The 18,534-nt window shown below is 46.1% G+C and overlaps 1 protein-coding gene across 12 annotated transcripts in view; it reads right to left on the reverse strand.

Annotated features, from left to right (window-relative positions):
* The window catches only part of LOC137432342 (EF-hand calcium-binding domain-containing protein 4A), a 37,625-nt gene that overhangs the window by 5,157 nt on the left and 13,934 nt on the right, over positions 1-18,534 (reverse strand). For 9 of the 12 annotated variants that reach the window (XM_078783062.1, XM_078783060.1, XM_078783057.1 and 6 more), the window contains exons 5-9: positions 16,497-16,587; positions 16,314-16,382; positions 15,096-15,286; positions 8,980-9,054; positions 5,550-5,616 (exon numbers count right to left, since the gene is read on the reverse strand). In XM_078783062.1, the coding sequence (XP_078639188.1) occupies positions 5,550-5,616; positions 8,980-9,054; positions 15,096-15,286; positions 16,314-16,382; positions 16,497-16,587 (493 nt within the window). The remainder of the gene's footprint in view (positions 1-5,549; positions 5,617-8,979; positions 9,055-15,095; positions 15,287-16,313; positions 16,383-16,496; positions 16,588-18,534) is intronic. The other 3 variants (XM_078783066.1, XM_078783065.1, XM_078783067.1) reach the window with 1 other exon arrangement.

Raw genomic sequence — 18,534 nt, forward strand, 5'->3', positions numbered from 1 at the left:
GGCTGGGTTCCGGTAGAGGAGAGTGAGGCAGGGTCGATCCAGGACCAAATTGAGGGACATGAGGAGAGCGAAGCAGTGAGGGCGGCAGGTTCGCAAAATGGCGTCCTCGCGCACGAGGTTGCGGGCGCGCAAAATGGCGCCTCGCACATTGCTACGGCGGCCGCGCCCGCTGCACAAGTGGGAGGGATGGCCCAAATGCAGGCCCTCATGGAGCAATTTATGGCGCAAATGCAGGCGTCCCTCAACCTGCAGAAGGACGATATGAGGGCTAATAGTGAGCAAATGAGGGCTGATAGTGAGCGATTGGGTGAGCGATTGGAGGGCCAAATGGGGATAATGAGGGACGAAGCGAGGGGTACCGGTGAGGGGTTAGAACAAAGGATGGGGGCCCAGATCGGAGGGTTAGGGAGTAGAATAGAGGGATTAGACAATAGATTAGGGGAAATACAGGAGGGGTTAATGGGGGTAGAAAACAGAATGGCCGCTCAAGAGAATCAAATGGAAGGGATGCAAAAGGGGTTAGAGGGGTTAGAAAACAGTATGGAAGGCAAATTGAGGGACATGAGGGACCAAGCGGAAAGGGAAGTTTAAAAAATGGGGCAGCAGATAGAGGGGGTCAGAATGGGGGTAGAAACTAAATTGGATGCTCACAGGGAGGAAATGGAGCAGATGAGGGTGGCATCTGGGCAGGAGATGCAAGTGATGGGAGAGGAGATCAGAAGAGGTGTGAGTGAGGAGGTCGGAGGAGTGCGCGAGGAGGTGAGGCACTGTAAGGAGCGCATGGAGAAGGAGGTGAGAAAGGGGACTGTAAAATTGCAAGGGGGTATAGAGGAGTTGACGCTGGGAGTAGAACAACTGACAGTGGGACAAAAGGAGTTGGGGGACCAGGTAAAGAAGAACACAGCGGTAATAGAGGGTTTAAAATCGACACAGAAGGAGATGAAAAAGGACGTAGGGGTAATTAAAAAAGAGTGTCAGACGGTACATGAGGACCTGACGAGGAAAATGAACAAGGTGGTAGAGGTGATGGAGGTTAAAGAGCGGGAGGTGCGGGAGCACATAGAAAGAAATAAGGTGGAGTTAGAGGAAGAACTTAAGGGGGCGCACGAGGAGATGAAGGAGGTGAAGCAGAAATTAGAAGAAGTGGAAGAAGGGGTGAGCGAAATTAAGAAGCGACGGAGAGAGGATAAGAAAGAGATAAAGGAGGAAGTAAAAGAATTGGTCCAAAGTCTGTGTTCGGATCGTGATGATGTGCTCATTAACCGGATGAGGGATTCGCAGGTGATGGAGGAGAAGCGAAGAGAAAGAGGACCCGGTGTAAGTGGTGACCAATATGGTCGTGCGTATGATGCGCCAGGTGATTTAATAAGCTTGGGGGTCGAGATAGACCCGGATGTTCGTGAGAGGCCGAGAGTGAGGTGTATGGCTGGTCCGGAGGGTATGGAACGAGGGTGCGAGCGAGAGGGTCCGGTGATGGGAGAGGTGCGAGGTGTGAGTGAGCAAGGTTGTGGTGGTATGGAATGGGTAGCGGGTTGCGGAAGTGTGACCCATGCATCGACACCAACAGGGGTAGTTTTTAGAGGGACAGGGGAGGCACGGGAGCCCCTTGGGGGTAATGTACTGTGGGGGCCCGGCCGGTTCGGCCCCGCGCTGACCCCGCAAGGGGCGACGCACGGGGTCCGGCAGGCGGGCAACGACTCGCATACGAGGTGGTCCCACAAGGTCCCACTCGCGCCGTATGACGGTGGGTAAGGGTGGCATCCCTGCCACCCTTCCCATGAGTGGGGGCAAAGGAGCACTAGCTTATGGGGTGTATGGCAGTGAAAACTAGCCCGGGTGGGTTAGGTTATATTGGGTGTAGGGATCTAGCGAAGATGACATTAGGTAACGTTAAGGTTTAGTTAGTGACTGATACCTGTAGTGGGGACGCAGGTAGATGAGAGTGGATGATAATGACGAGGGAGCGCAATAGTTTAAAGGGACGACTGGGAAGCGCAAGTTTCAGAGGGGAGTAGTTAGATGAGATGATGCTGTGTGAGAACTGGACAGGTGTGTGGAGCAGTGGATGAGTAGTGAGTGTTGTGGATCAGCGCGAATGCGCTTGGGGGAGAGAAGGGTGCAGGCGGCACCAAGTATGAGAGCACAGGTGTGCAAGTACAGGTGTGTGGAATACATGGAGTAAGTGGTACGGAGTGGTGTGCATGGTGCGAAGGTGTGGATGGGGGAAGAGTGGACCCCTTTCACGAGTACCCGGGGCGGGTAGTGTAAGTGTTAGGTAGAGGGTATAGGTAAATTGTGGTTGGATATTGGCATCTGTGGTGCGGGTGAAAGAATGGTCTTTGGATGGGTGCATTAGTGTTGTGGAAATGGCTGGGCGTGTAGCCTGTTAGTGTGTGTAGTTGGTTGGGCACTCCACCACTGTGAGGATGTCGGCCAGGTGAGGCCGCAGGTGGGCTCCGGGAGCCGGTAGTTGTGGATGGGGCCCGAGGATCCGGAGGACGGACCCGGGTAGCCCAGTGCCAGAGGGCACCAAGGGGTGACAGAGCCAGGAGAGGGCCTTCCCCAGTTAGTTAGGTTAGGGTGAGGAGCAGGTAAGCTCGGGTGGCAACTACAGTGGTGGAGGTGTGCAGGTGGGTAGACCTGCTGGGAGAGCTACACGTCACAGCCCAGAAATTGTGCGAGGGCACCGAGTGTTGAATCGGGGGAGTGAGACCCCAAATTGAGAAGCACCACAGTTTGGTCAATGGGAATTGGTTTTTAGAACCCATAGTGTAAGTTGGCCAATGGATTGGCAGGGAAAGACCCCGGGTAATGTAAAGTTGTTAAAGTCATTTAGGAAATAGTTAGGATTGATGAACCTGTCGCACCATACGCAGCCACTTACCTGTGGTGATGATGACTCCACACCTGTGTTTTCTTTGTTCTGTGTTGCAGGAAGGGAGAATTGCTGTGTGGATTTGTGAGACGCATCACGACGTGGATGAGACATTGGGGTGATTCCATCTCTCCCTCCTTAGGAGGGACTGATGATGAATTGGTGATGGCAAATTTTGATGTTGAGTTGGAGATGGCAAATTTTGATGAGAATTGGAAATGGCAAATTTGATTGGTTAGGAGGGAGAGAAGACGAATTTGGTTTATGGGAGGAACGGGGAAGACAGTAGGGACGTTTGTTGATGTGTAAAGTAGATGTTTATGGGTAGTGTTGTGTTTTGTGGATACAGTAAGGGGTAAGGGAGGGGCAATGTAGGTTACCTGGTGGGGGGGGGGGGCGTACGGTAGGAACGTACCTGTCTCACCTGGTTCCCATGTGCCCCCAGTGTGCATTACCTTGAATTGCGTGCACTTTTGCGCCCTTACCACCTTGCTCACTTGTCTTCTTTTGTCTCCCACCTCCGAGGATCTGGCTTTGGGGCAGAGAGAGGTGCTGGCTCTGCAGTTGTGGGCCTGTACTTTCGCTGCTTGCTGCCTGGATCGATACACCATATGGACCGCAAGTTTTTGTGGCCGCCCACAATGGACCGCAGTTCTTTTGCGGGCAAGCACCACCCGTTGATGGACCTCTGGGTCAACGTGGCACCTATGCCATACAGGTGAACCACTTATAGTTGGCCCCCCTGACGGCCACAATTTAGAAATGGACGCGGTTGGCGCCTTTCTTTATTTTTAAAGAAGCCAGAAGGCCAAGTGCACTTCAAGAAGGCAAGACCAGCGGCAGAACATCGGCCGGCTGCGACACCACCGGTGACTATGAACACTTTATTGGTGCACCGGATGGTGCTGACTGTGTGTATGGGGTGGTGCTTTTGGTGCTTGGACGGGGTGCTCTGCACATTATTAAAGGCCGTAGGGCCAAAGGGCACTCGTGGGTTGGTGTATCGATGCTGGCATGCGTGCTCTCTCTCTATGCATAACATCTGCATGTGTTCCTCAAAGAACAGGTCCTGGATCGTAGTGTAAATATCAGTGTAGTCTTGTATAAATGATGCTCCCTACCGGCTGTATGTTTAGTTTGAGGATGCTTTCCGCGATTCGGTTATCCTGTGGGTGTGTTTCTGTGAGGAGAAGGGTGCAACGTCGCAGGGGGACATATTCACTCATTTGTGAACATCTGTAAAACTGTCGCACTCAGGGTTGAGTTAATAGTAGAGGGAACTACATCTGAGTGCCACACTAACGTAGGTAAAAATTTATCGGGTCGGGACGCCCCGAGGTAGAGAAGGGTGCAATGTTGCGGATATGAGATTGGCATCCATCCATATCCGCTTGTAAATATTCCCCTATTTCCTCCATCCTTCCCAACTATCCCCAATCCCCCATTCCCTAGTCCCATTTTCTGTAAACAACACTCTGTAGACCCGACCTCCCCCTATTTCCCCCATTAAATGTCGCATCCAGGTCCACCGCATCTCACGTAGACAACTATAGGACATCTTGCTAGTTATTCTTAGTCTATGTCAGTTAAGGACTCGTTTCCATTAATTCTGACTCTTCGTTGCACCAGAATGTGATTGTATGGCACCGTTAGGAAGTTTAGGACCTCCCAATACCTCCCCGCAGCTCTTCCTCATGGTACAACAACAACAACAACAACAGCGGCGGCGGCGCGGGGAGTGTGCGTCCTCACTCCGGCTTGGTTGGTAGGGGGTGTTGAAAGGGCACCAAGCCTTTCCAACGAGCCGCCATCGAGCATGTGCTCGACGGCGTTACCACGTAGGGGCTCGCTGTCAGCTCCTCGTCAAGGGCGGAGCCCGGTAACCCCCCGCACCCAATAGAAGCGGCGGACCGATCCCATCTGGGGCGGAGCTAACGAGCCGAGGGCGTGTCACTCCCCGCTGAGCATGCGCAGGAAGAGGGAGGTGACGTCAGATGCGCGCTGGACTTGAAGGAAGAGAGACGCCACCTCCGAGCGCTGCAATACCTCCCCGCATCTCTGGACTGGACCGTGCTTGATTCTGCCCCTGAGCCAAGGTGCACCTTGTGCTATCGACTGCCTGTCCTTCCCTGCCATCAATCCCTGTGTAAGTCAGTCTTGTTCCGTTTGTCTGTGGTCTGTCTGGGATAGATAAGATTGTGTCTAAGTGCCTATCTCTTCTGTGCTTTACCTCTTACCTTGTAATCTACCCCTTTTCTGCACCACCAATTATATCCTCCTCCGGAGGTCTTGAGAACTGTACCCCTTGTGTCGTTTCATTTATCCCAGCCGTTGTGTCCTTTCCTTCATTGATTTAGCATAGCGCGATTTGGTCAACGTCGGGTGGAATCGGGTAAACTGTGCGAACACGGCGGCCATTCCGCTCGGCCCATCATAACATCTTAATCCGCATGTCCGTAACAATATATATATACATACAAACACGATTTTAGAATCAAACCTAAATCTTTCCCAGCATATGTGATCAGTGCTCACTTCATGAGTATAACAAACCCCAGAAAAGGCACACAGCAATGTCTGTTATAATTGTTCAAATGAACCATACTCCATCCAGTAGCAGTAATCAAAATACATTTGGTCTGAATAATTCATCAATGAGGAGAGAACGACCTACATCAATATTTACCGTGTCGAAGATCTCAAAGGTATCTTTCTCATCCTGCAGGCATTGCTTGATGGTTCTGGAAAACATTAAAAAGCATTGCAGCAACTCTTGCACCTCATCATGCTGTCCTGAAATATGCAATTTAGTTTGTCTGGCTCTTTTTTGACTGATACATTCGGTCGTTACTTATCCAAATTCAACCAAACTTGCCAAGAGGACGAAAGATCCCATGATGGAGGCTGGGGCGACTTAATTTCCCCCCCCCCCCCTCCCCAAGGAACAAGTGCTGTATTAACATGTATAATAGCTTAGCATGGTGTCCTGTTCCGTGGGGTACCACTACCAGAGGTTAAAAAAATAAATTGTAAACCACAACCATGTATGATTACCTTTTTAAACAGTTGCTACTGCTGTTTAACACGAAACCGAAAGGGAGGTAACCCGACATTCTTGAGGCATTACATGCTAACGGGCCCGAGCCTGGATCTACTATCATTTATATACCCCAAATAGGATAATAACATGACTACGGCAGCAGGGTGTACCAGTGAGTTTAAATACAGTGGTGTTCTTAACAGTTAACATTGATTTTAAATCATGTTCATAGGGCACAGTGACTTAACACGAATATTCTTAAACTGCCGGTTGTCCACGGATTAACACATTTTAACACAATGCAGAGTCGATAATGAAATTGAGCAATCGTTCATAGAGTGGCAGGTCTAAAATCATTAAAATATGGAGAATGTTAATGAAAAATGCCTTGAAAACCCATCTCCGTGGATTATGGCATTGATGGCCAAACATTGAAAGGGCAAAATTAAGTTGGTCACATAACCAAGTTAAAATAAATAAATAAAACGCACCAGGTTCCTCAAGGACCAGGAAAACGATGATTTGCATAGAAAGGCCCAGCCCGTGATTATTTGTGCAGGAGGGCCAGGTCACGTGCGATTCGTGTAGGATTACCAGGATGCCGGCTTCTTGCACAGGAGGGCCAAGCCTCCAGCGACTCGTGCTGAAGTACCAGGTCACTCGCAACTTGCGCAGGAGGGCCAAGCCTCCAGCGACTCGTGCTGAAGGGTCAGGCTGCAGGTGAGCTAGATTTCCATTAGTTTGCCTCTTATTATGCCCTGGATTTTTACCAGAAGATATTACTACAAGGCATGGTTCACAACAGAGGAAGAAGAAGCATGCTGGATTGAGACCATGCTTGGACAGAGAGTGCTATCTCAATGCCTTTGAGGACACCACAGCTGGATTTCTTCTTTTTCTTTACATACCGATTAGGGCTTGCATATTTTCCGTTGCTGCTGGAAGCTTCTCTGGCTTGGTCTGTTGGAAGCTTCTCCGGCTTGGTCTATTCCGTCCTTAGAATTCCACGTAATGCCGTCATGGCTTCTGCACATCAAGGTGTTTGATGACTATCAAGAGTGCGCTAGTATGAGTGAAACAGCTGTGTAATGGTCATTGTGTGTTGCATTACTCCATACTAGCAACGGTACCCACCCTACGGGCGGGGCTTCATTTGGGAAGCCCAAATGAAAAGGCAAAATATCAGAAATTGAAAGCTTTTTTTTATTTTAAACGATTTATATGAACATCCGTTGAATCATATCACATGCAAATCATCAAAATCTAAACAGTACATGGCGCCCATTTTGAAAAAAAGATTGAATTCTGCAAAACGGAAGCGGCTGCTACACGTCTTTCTCAGTCGCAAGTTTATGTGTGAAGAGTGTGCGCAGAATCTAACACGGAAGCGGCCGCTACACCTGTTTCTCAGTCGCTTTGCACACGCCGCCGTGTTACTTCGGAGCCGCACGTTTATATAGGAAGAGTTCGTCAGGAGTCGATCTACTCTCTCCTGGTACGTAGAATTTCAACAAAAGCCACATCACTGTTCATATCAGTAAATATTATTTCATTGTGTTTGGAAAAATTGGAAAACTTGGAAAAACAATATAGCCTATTTTGCTCCAGGGGTCCCAGGAATACCCACCCAAAATATCGTTGCGATCGGTTCAGCCGTTTTTGCGGTACCTGGGAACGGACGGACGGACATTTGGTGAATTAGAGTAAGATACACGATTGTTGTCGAATCTTCTGTGTCATAATTTACTGAAAGTCACACCCCATCTGATGAACTCTCTTCCAAAGGTAATAATCTCACATGGATGTGAGACACAACATCATCCTGTGAGATTGTCGACTGAAGGAGTTAGTTATTTATTTTTTTCCACTTTCAAATATTAATATCGAAGACAATGGCTTGTTCCGGAGGGCTTTCATACAAATACTCAGTTTTTGGGGATGCACACAAGTTTGAAGATAATACAATGATTTCACATACTTTTCTTTCCCATTAAAGAAGAAAATTTCAAAATTTCTTGTGTAATAATCAATTTATTAATGCAGCCTGAAAGCAAATGAATGGTGTGGAAGCAATTTGCTGTTATTTATTAATATAAACTCTTAAGTCAAAAAATATTTAAAACAAAAGAAGCTCTTCCTGCATTTGAATGCTGCGGTAATCCCCTCTGAACCGCCTTTCGAAGCCATTTTTCCCCGCAGAGCAGGGGTTGAGCCTTTTTCGGGCACCGTGGTCCCCTTTTTGGAGCAATGTTTTATGGCCGGATGCTCTTCCTGCCGCCAGGCCTGTTCGCCGCCTCTTGCGACGCACAGAGAATTACCAGTGAACTGGTACTCGATTTGCCGACCTCGGAAGGATGACAGGCTGAGTCAGATTGACCGGGAGTCGAACCCAGGATCCTAGGATCCCAAGCCAGAACTCTAACCGCTAAGCCAACACCAGGCCTACATCCCCTCTGATGTACCACATATTTTTAGAGTGTTTGTTCTGCCGAAGTATTTTCTTGGCAAGTGTTATACTGGCTGGTTTACCATTGCCTTCCCAGCAGTAGGTCGGGCAGGAATTTGTCATTTGTTCAGGGGGCCGGCGATAGCTTGCCTACTCTTCACGAAGGACACCGTGGGATCTTTAACGTCCACCAACTCATGCTGGTAGTCGGGATGCCCAGTTTAACGTCCATCCGAGGGATGGCACACACACCGAAGAATGAATCACCCCACCTGTAAAACACCTGGATGACAGTTTATAGCCGAGGCAAAATTCGAACCCAGGTGATACGTGTACGTACCTCTAGGCCATCCTGCCCTCTTTCCCCAACCCCCTCGTGTACTACATGTGCATTGAGGGTGGATTTTCTTTTCCATTCCACACACTTTTGTCTTACATGTTGCCTGTGGTTGTTCTCCCTTCCATTCCAGTTACCTCGCTTCCTTCCTACCTGTATCAATTTCTCCCCATTCCACACAAGGGTAGATGGAGTTGGGGGGGTGGGGGAGGGCACTCCTTATGTACAGGTGCACAACGGGGAGTTCAAACATATGAGGACACAATTCAAATAAGTCTCACCGGAGCGTTTGTAAATGCTGCACCAGTGTGTCTCGTTCTCTTTGTGCGAAAAGCAACACATGCTCCACATCATGTCTGCAAATGCACATGGTTTGCACGGTTCATGTACAAATCAATCGTAATCAACCTTGTACTCAACATTTATGTAACACTCGTGTACATCGCCATAAACACATCTTGACTCCTTTCTGTGCTACATTCATGCTGTGTGATTGTGTGATGCAGTTTTCTCCTAAAGTTTTCATCTTAACCCTAATCAGGCCGGGTTCTTTTAGTTCCTTCTGAAAGCCACCCCCTCCCAGGATTTGCCGCAAGGTGAAAAATCATTTTAAAATTGTCACACATGTAGATGTCATGGTGAACATGTCTGTAAACTTGTAAAGTTTAATCATCATACTCAGGAATTTTTTCGTTATTAGCTCACGACATATTCACACATTTTCTCGTTACAAATTTTGCACATTTTCTAGTTTGAATGTATTTCAGGCAAAGTCACATGTTACAAATGTTGAGATACGTGCCACAAAGCTCAGCGCGAGAAAAAAAAAAATCTGCCAAAATATGGCGAAAAAAGTGGAGAGGCACAGAATCGCTAATTAAATATTAAATAATTATATCTCTGAAACCGCTCACCCTATCGATGCAAAATTTTACAAATATCATCTAACAGCATTGTTGCATATACAGACTTGGCATTTAATATGGAATTTTTTTTTTTTCTTGACTTGGTTTACTTTCTTAACTCAGTATATCAATCTGGTGAGTTTCTTTCACACTTTGGTGATTTATTTGTTAAAAGAACCATGTCACTGATTGTCTGTCGCAGCAAGAAGTCAACAACAGGATTATATCACAGGTGGCATGGCAAAATGTACGGACAGGTGCATTTGATGATTGGCTTCACAGTCGGGTATACAAGGGTTGTTGCGTTCTGTATTAGTGGAAAACAACTGCTGCATGTCTCCAAAAGTTATTGCCGCTTCCTCTGGAGATGGACCGTCAACTTGACAATGCTGTTTGTCATGGAGTGGTGGCTTTACGAAATTACGGCATGAAACAGCGTGCTATTGCTCGGCAGTATGGCATCACTCAAGGTCAGGTGTCAAAGATCCTGAAACGAAATGCTCAGAGGGGTGTCCCTACTCCAATACCGAGGCCAGGACATCCCCACAGAACCACAAGGAGGGATGATCGCCAGCTGCACCGGTTAGTCCGCAATGGCCGTACCAGGTCAGCTAATCGGCTTAGGGCTGAGTGGCAGCAACTGACAAATGTGCCTGTATCCAGAAGGCTAGTCAACCAACGACTGGTTCAAGCAGGCTATCATGCCAGGCGTCCCCTGAGAAAGCCACGCCTGACCAGACAACACCGCCAGCGCCGATTGCAGTGGGCCAGAGAGCACCGTCAATGGCAGCCAGGACACTGGAATCACGTGATCTTCAGTGACGAGTCTAGATTTCTGGTCTATCGTCAAGATGGCCGCGTCCGAGTGCGCAGACAAGTGCATGAAGCCTACAACAAAGATTGTATAGTGCCAAGAGTCCAAGCTGGAGGTGGTGGGGTGACCGTTTGGGCTGCTTTTCATGCAGGGGGCAAAACTGACTTGGTTGTTCTGAATGGAAACCTGAACCAGTTCAAGTACAGGGTCATTCTGGAAGAAACATTGCTTCCATTTGCTCATGCAGCCTTTCGAGGAAACTTTGTCTTCCAAGATGACAATGCACGGCCTCATCGTGCTCGCATGATCCAACACTTTCTTGCTGACCGTGGTGTAGAGCATATTGAGTGGCCTGCCATGTCCCCAGATATGAATCCGATAGAGAACTTGTGGGCAGAATTAATGCGTCAAATCGACGACTTGGACCAGCAGCCGACCTCTGTGCGTGAATTGCAGCAGGCTATTGTCACTGCATGGCAGCCGATTCCTGTCCAAACCTTGGCAAATCTCATGAACAGCATGCCTCATTGCCTCAATGTGTACGTGCTCTCCTGAATGCTCGTGGGGGTTACACGAAGTACTGAACTGTAATTTTACTGTCCGTAATCCCAGTCGTAATTTAACTTTTGTTTTTGTTAAAAAAAATTTTGGCTAATGTGCAAAATAGAGATACTTCTGGAAAATGTACAGAAGTTTAACACAGTACTGTCCATGAATTGAGTTCGATATCAGTTTACATCACTTTCAAAGATCAATTTCTTTGTTTCGAAATGTCAAATGTGGTTTTTGTTTCTTTTTAAGGTCACATTAACAAAATCTAGAATAATTTCAACATAATTCCAATGAACTTTTGGTTCTAAGACATCTTGAAAAGTAAGTTCACCCCCACAAAAAAAATATTCCACATTAAATGCCAAGTCTGTAGTTTGAAAATGATGATGTTGTAGGTCACATGGTTTGGCAGCCATCTTTGATAGAAAACGAACCTTATCCGATCAACACGAAACTTCACAAACGTGATCAACTACCCATACATATGCAGAGTGATGACATCTACCCGCTGTGGGACTATGCGGAGGCATATTGGCGACAGTCGCATTGTTCTAGTTTTAAATTTCATTTACAATCTCGTAAGATGACTGAACCTCGCGATATGTGATGGACATACAAACATCGATTACATATCGAGTTAATTAGCCAATTATCTCACCACCTGGATGGAATTAAAAAGGGCTCCATTCGTTTTTGCGCATTCACAGCATCATGAATAATCATTCCAAGTTTCAAAAGGATCCGTTGAGCCAACTCGGAGTGGGGAAAAACAAACAAACATTTGTGATGGAAAATGGTGGCCCAAAGGATTACTACACACAAGGGTAGAATGCATTCGCTTTCATACACTGATTTGGATGAGTGACGTATACCACTGGGGCTCATATATCAATACACGTTAGGTCACCCTTTCAATATCGGGTTACTCTTAGACTTTAGTAAAATATTAAGAGGATTGTTTAAAGCTGCAGCAAAAACTAACTCAGGAGTGCAACATGGCAATGATGGTCAAGTGGTTCATTTCCTCATTGAAGGATGTGCAAGATTGTGTGACTACTCGCCACACTCTGTGTAGTCCCGCATGACTGTCAACCTTTGATATTGTCCTGTCCGTAGCAATTAAAATCAGCCTTGACCAGCTAACCAGCAATTAGCCAAACCAGCTTTATTACTCCTGAGGCGAGCAGCCAAAAATGGTGGTTATTTTTACATGTGCAGGAATGACGGGATGCGAGATGTTTAGCTGAATCAAAAGAAACACGGGTTTGTTCCGAAACCACAAACAAGTAAACATGACAGTGAATTCAACAAATATGATTTAATGAAAATAAAGCAAGGGGGTGAAATAAATGTTTAGGTAAACTAATTGAAATTCCTACTTTGAGGATCCTCTACTCAGACACAAAAAAAACAGACAAGAGGAAAGATAAAATGAAATAAAATGTCCGTGCACTTAGCTTGTCCCAACGAGTTATTTTAGGAGATTGGCGGCTGTTGAAGCTCAATGTAGCCACTCGCGTGGGAAGCGCTCCAAAGATGGCGATGGCCCAAAAGCACTGAGCGCATTCGGCTCCACAGGCAGGAGGCGAGTCCCAAAGACAATTTTTTCTCCACTGTCGGGGAGGGACAACGTGGCCTCCAGCTCCTCCTTAACGGCCGCAACAGCCTCCTCATCCAAAGTGTCAAAAGTCCACATAGCACAAGCACAGAAATTGCACCAGCACCAAAATGGCCAGCCTTCCTGCCTGAGCCAAGAGCGAGAACTGCTCTTCTTTTCTGGAAGCTTCTTGATGATCTCACACCGGCCAATGGCAAAGCTCTTTCCGAATCACCCCCATGGTCCTCTCAGCCAATCATGACCTTCAGTGGCATGGCCTGTTTCCAATTAGGTCCTTTAGAGGCAGGGTTTAATCAGATCGGTTCCGCTTGGATTTTGTCGGCATGGTTGTTGTTGTTTAATGGAGTTTTTTTTTTTTTACAGCAAAACTCAAGGGAGAATTAGAGGGAAAATCATGCACTTAATCCTTACACTTAGCCTTAATCCTTAGCTTAGAAAATTGGCCTTAATCCCTATACTAATTAGCACAACACCACCCCCCACCCATGTGGTGTACACGTAAACAATCTTAAGCTACAGTCTCGCTACTTAGGTACATCGAGATTTCTCCTATGCATCCACGGTCCATGCTACTTCCTATACAGTGCTACTTTCCCTAAGGTATCCTTTTATCTACCCCCATAAACATAATATTGTTATGAATTTTGGTGTAGAGTGATATATAGATCAGGTAGATCTGTGTCGGTATCATGCTTCGACTGTCGTGAAGAAGAAGAATCACCCCATGTAATAAGTAGAGGACCTGTTTAGCCCAGATGTCAGTTTAAGCTTGTATATTTGTGGTCATACAAGGATGGCCTTGTGTTAATTAGAGTAAGGATTATGTTAATTCCCCGGTTCGTGAGACCTTGTGAATTATCCTTCGTCCCGTTTGGCACTGCACTTTGACACTAGTTAGTTCGGCCCATAAGTACACTAATTAATAAACGATAATAAAGAGTAAAAAACTAACAGGAAGTGCAGGCAGGAAGCGCCCACGCATTGCGCCAACATTGCGATAAAACATTGTTCAGGCAGGTCGGGAGCCACGCCTAAGAAGGACTCACTATCGGCCAGGTGTCGACCAACGGGAAGGCCAGGGTAAGGAGGGACTCGTGATTTGTCAAGGCAGGGGCAAGAAGCTGGCCACTGATTGGTGGAAGGAAGGCCGAGGGGGAAGCAGAGCGCCGATTGGCCAGGTACCACCGATGACGTCAGGGGCAAGTAAGAAGTGGCACGCTGATTGGTGGAGAGGACAGCTGACGTCACGAGACGGCCAATAAAAACTGGCTGGCCGGCATTTTCTTCTTCTCGTTTTGGATCCCTTCGTGCCTGGACCTCTTCCCTCTGCTGCCTCCTGGATTCCTTTGCCCACGACCTCTTGCTCCTCTCGTCACCTCTGCCCTCGACTCTTGCTTCTGGTGCCTGCGTGCGAGTGTGTGCTGACGAGAGTACGAGTGCTGTGGCGTTAGACGGACCATGCAGCGAGGCCTGTTTTCGCGCCAACGTCGGGCGGTTTTCCCGCCAACCGGAGCCGCGTCGGGACTGCGTGCTTGGGGCCTGACGATCCTTGACACACCAGCCGAGTTGAGCTAAGTCCCCACAATAAAACCACACACCATTATTTTCTTTTCTATTCCCCTGTGTCTGTGTGCAAGTCTGGTGTGTGGGATCCCAAATTAGGAATATAGTATTTATCATCGCATTTTTCCTGTCCCCAATATGCTAATAATAAATCCTTTGTTATTTTCTCTGTACATTTTACTTCGGGTTTCATTTGTTACTTTTTGCAGGTCGAAGACTGCTTCGGGATCGCATCAGGTAAAATCTGCCAGCTTCTTCTTCTTCTCTCTTCCTTCACGCGTAGATAAATCCGCTATTGGACAACGCCTCGAAGCAAAGCTCTGTTACTATTCGTGATTTCCCGGTCTTCACCGAGGGGAAACACGCGACAATGCTACAGTCTCGCTACTTAGGTGCATCGAGATTTCTCCTACACGTCCATGGTCCATGCTACTTCCTATACAGTGCTACCTTCCCAAAGGTATCCTTTCATCTACCCCCATAAACGTAACAATATATTAATTTCCATTCTGCATACGAAATATAAATATTTAAATGCAATTGGTACGATTCTGACAGAGCACCCCCAGCTAACACAATAACGTTGCTACCACACCTACCCAGTGACTTAGGGGTGATCAGTAAGTTTTTGGCTTAAAACAAAATGCTGACTTTCAAAATTAACAACCTTTTTTATCCACAATCTTCCCAACAATTCAAAGATACAAAAGTCACAAACTTATTGATTTAAAAAGCATTCTATGGAAAAATACCACCCTGCTCGGAGGGCAGAAGCAAACCATCCAGTGTACTCCTGGTTGTGACGATGGTTTTAATCTCCGACCGAAAATGAAGCACAGACAGGTCGTGTCACTGACGAAAGTCTATACACAATCAAATTGGCTTTGGCGTCAGGCCAACCTTGACCAGTGCAATAGCACGATCCTATCCAGGATGTCCGCTCACCGTATTGTGCGGCGTCCCTCGTCCAGGCGCTGCACGTTGGGCCGAGGTGGCGCGCACTCCTGCAGAGCGAGAACCTCATCCTGGCTTTGCTTGAGCTCATCGTGAAGCTGCTGGTTTACCTTCATGAGCTGTTGGCTGTGTTTGTGAGCTACGCTGTTCGCCATGCTCATCTCGGCCAGGCTCCGCTCCAGCTGCAACCACAAACCGGAGATAACATTCAAATGGACAAACTTGCGTTCACCCTCCACCTTTTTTATCCTATCTTTTTCCTGCGATCCTTATGGAGAGAGTTCGCAGTCCCATAGCAAATGCTATCAAAAGTGCAAGCCATAAATTGCTGTGGCCTAATTAAATTATCGGGGTGAAGGACATTTGCTAAATGAAGTCAATTTAGCAACATCCTCATCGAGTGATTGGAAAGGAAACAATTTTGGTGTTGTGGAACCCCTAAATACAAAAGCAGAATCTTAACAAACCTTGCAATGTGCAAGTATAGAACAGAAAGTTCCAAAGGAAAGGCATGGAAAATAATGCGGCTATAACCATAACCCCTAATGCAGGGCATGTGGCAAGTAGGCAGGTAAAATTCACATGTAGATAGAACAATGTCAGTCATTAGGTTACATTGGCTGGTGATCCCACTAAGCTGGAGTGAGGAAAACAAGACAAGTGCACACAATGAAGTAGGGATGGGGATGGAGGTGCTGATTTAATCAAAACTACATTGAGAACAGACTGACAGACGAGGTAATCCCAACAACAGAGAGGACACCAAACTCAAAATAAAGAGCATGCTACATTGGTAAAGTGCTCAATGTTCACCTTAAATCAAGTACAGTAATGTAAAGATTATTAAGGATCACCAAAAGAGAAAGCCTTGTGGTGGCTTGGCGGTTAAGGTGGCTGCCTTAAGATCTTAGGGTCCTGAATTCGAGCTACTGTTGCGCCGTTGAAATAACACCAGGTGGATTGACTCAGGCAGTCACCTTCTGAGGTTGGCAAAACGAGTCCCAGCTTACTGGTAATAACACTATTAGTGGTAGAGCCACACCCCCAGAAAATGATGCAGCCACAGGCTGCTTACAAACCACCACCACCACCACCACCAAAACAGAGGATATCTGTGTACATAAATCACACATTTTGTGACACATTTATGATGGGCCAAATGGCTTTTTCTGTTGGAGTTTCCTTGCATTTTTGGAGGAAGCTGCTCACCTGCCTCAGCTTCAGCTCAAGCTCAAGGTTCTCCATTTCTTGATGCTTCTCTCCTCTTGCTGTAGGACCCTGTGGTTCCCACACTATCATTATACACCACATACATCACTTGTGTCTATTGACAATCCAAGTACAACGTACAGTCTCTAGTGACGGATGGTGTAGGAAGGTACATGTCCTCACCTGGCCCTGCATCTTGTTCTGCTCAGCACTAATCTGCTGTTCCATCTCGTCGTACAACCGGTGTACATCACGTGCATGTTCCACCTTGCTCCTGATCACATGGGGGTAAAGTGCATGTCCGTGAAGTCAATTAAATACTTTATAGACGCACTCACATTCTAATTGTACATACTTTACGGATGCACTCACATTCTAAGTGTACATACTTTATGGACGCACTCACATTCTAAGTGTACATACTTTATAGACGTACTCGCATTCTAATTGTACATACTTTAGACGCACTCACATTCTAATTGTACATACTTTATGGACGCACTCACATTCTAAGTGTACATACTTTATCGACGTACTCGCATTCCAATTGTACATACTTTATAGACGTACTTACATTCTAAGTGTACATATTTTATCGACGTACTCGCATTCTATTTGTACATAGTTTATAGACGTACTCGCATTTTAATTGTACATACTTTATAGGTGTACTCACATTCTAAGTGTACATATTTTATCGACGTACTCGCATTTTAATTGTACATACTTTATAGACGTACTCACATTCTAAGTGTACCTACTTTATAGACGTACTCGCATTCTAATTGTAGATACTTTATAGACGCACTCACATTTTAAGTGTACATATTTTATCGACGTACTCGCATTCTAATTGTACATACTTTATAGACGTACTCGCATTCTAATTGCAGATACTTTATAGACGCACTCACATTCTAATTGTACATACTTTATGGACGCACTCACATTCTAAGTGTACATACTTTATGGACGTACTCACATTCCAAGTGTACATAGTTTATAGACGTACTCGCATTCTAATTGTACATACTTTATAGACGTACTCACATTCTAAGTGTACATATTTTATCGACGTACTCGCATTTTAATTGTACATACGTTATAGACGTACTCGCATTCTAATTGTACATACTTTATAGACGCACTCACATTCTAAGTGTACATACTTTATAGATGCACTCACATTCTAAGTGTACATACTTTATAAACGTACTCGCATTCTAATTGTACATAGTTTATAGAGGAACTCAGTTGAAAAAAGATATGTAAAAAACTTGCTTTGCATTACCAAGCACAATCTATGTTCGTGAACCTTGCATAACAGGCGTGATGGTAACCATACAGCACAATGCGCTGCCATATTTTTCAGAATGCTGAATCTGAAAGTTATTCTGCCCTCAAGGCATGATGGTGTGCATACTGATTTTCATAGATTTTCGCATAGTTATTCTGCCCTTTGAGCATGAATATTTTTTTTGAAGTCCTGCTAAACAGGTTTTTGAAAGTGACAAAAAGGCAATTTGTGTTCTACAGTGCTCAAGTATAAAATTAAATTGAAATAAAATGAAGACTTTAAAGGTTGTAGAAAAAAAATTCGGAAGTTCACCGCCATTGATAGTGTCTTTTACACCACCTTATTTAATATTGTCTTGTCACCAGCGATTAAGACCACAGGATGACGAATAGCCGATGGTTTTTTTACTCCCGAGGTGACCTTCCGAATTTTTGGCGGTTATGACGGACGCAAGATGGAGGCTGCAAGACGTTGACCTGAATAGAATGAAAGCAACACGGGTTTATTCCCGAACCCACGAACAAAGAAACATGACAGTAAATTCAACAAATATAAATTTAATGAAAATAAACGAAGGAATGAAAATATCGAAATAAAAACCGAGGCAAATTGATTTCCTAACGTGAGGATCCTCCACACAGATTCACAACACAACAGGGGGAAAGAATAATAAAATCAAAATCTCTCTTGGCCGGCCAGCACTTATCTTTGGTAAAAAATGGGCCCTTTTTCCAAGTTGGTGGCTGTGGGAGCCTTGAGCCACCCATGCAGGAAGCGCTCAAAATGGCGGCAGCGCCGTGCTCAAAGTCGCCACCGGTGTGAGGCCAGCAGACAGGACGGCCTCCTTAGCATTCTCCACCATCTATTATGGAGGGCAATGTGGCCTCCATCTCCCTTGTGAGCCAACAGTCAATGCTCCGTGAT

The sequence above is a fragment of the Myxine glutinosa genome, chromosome 8 (assembly GCF_964187855.1).
Source record: "Myxine glutinosa chromosome 8, kmMyxGlut1.1, whole genome shotgun sequence".
Classification (NCBI taxonomy): domain Eukaryota; kingdom Metazoa; phylum Chordata; class Myxini; order Myxiniformes; family Myxinidae; genus Myxine; species Myxine glutinosa.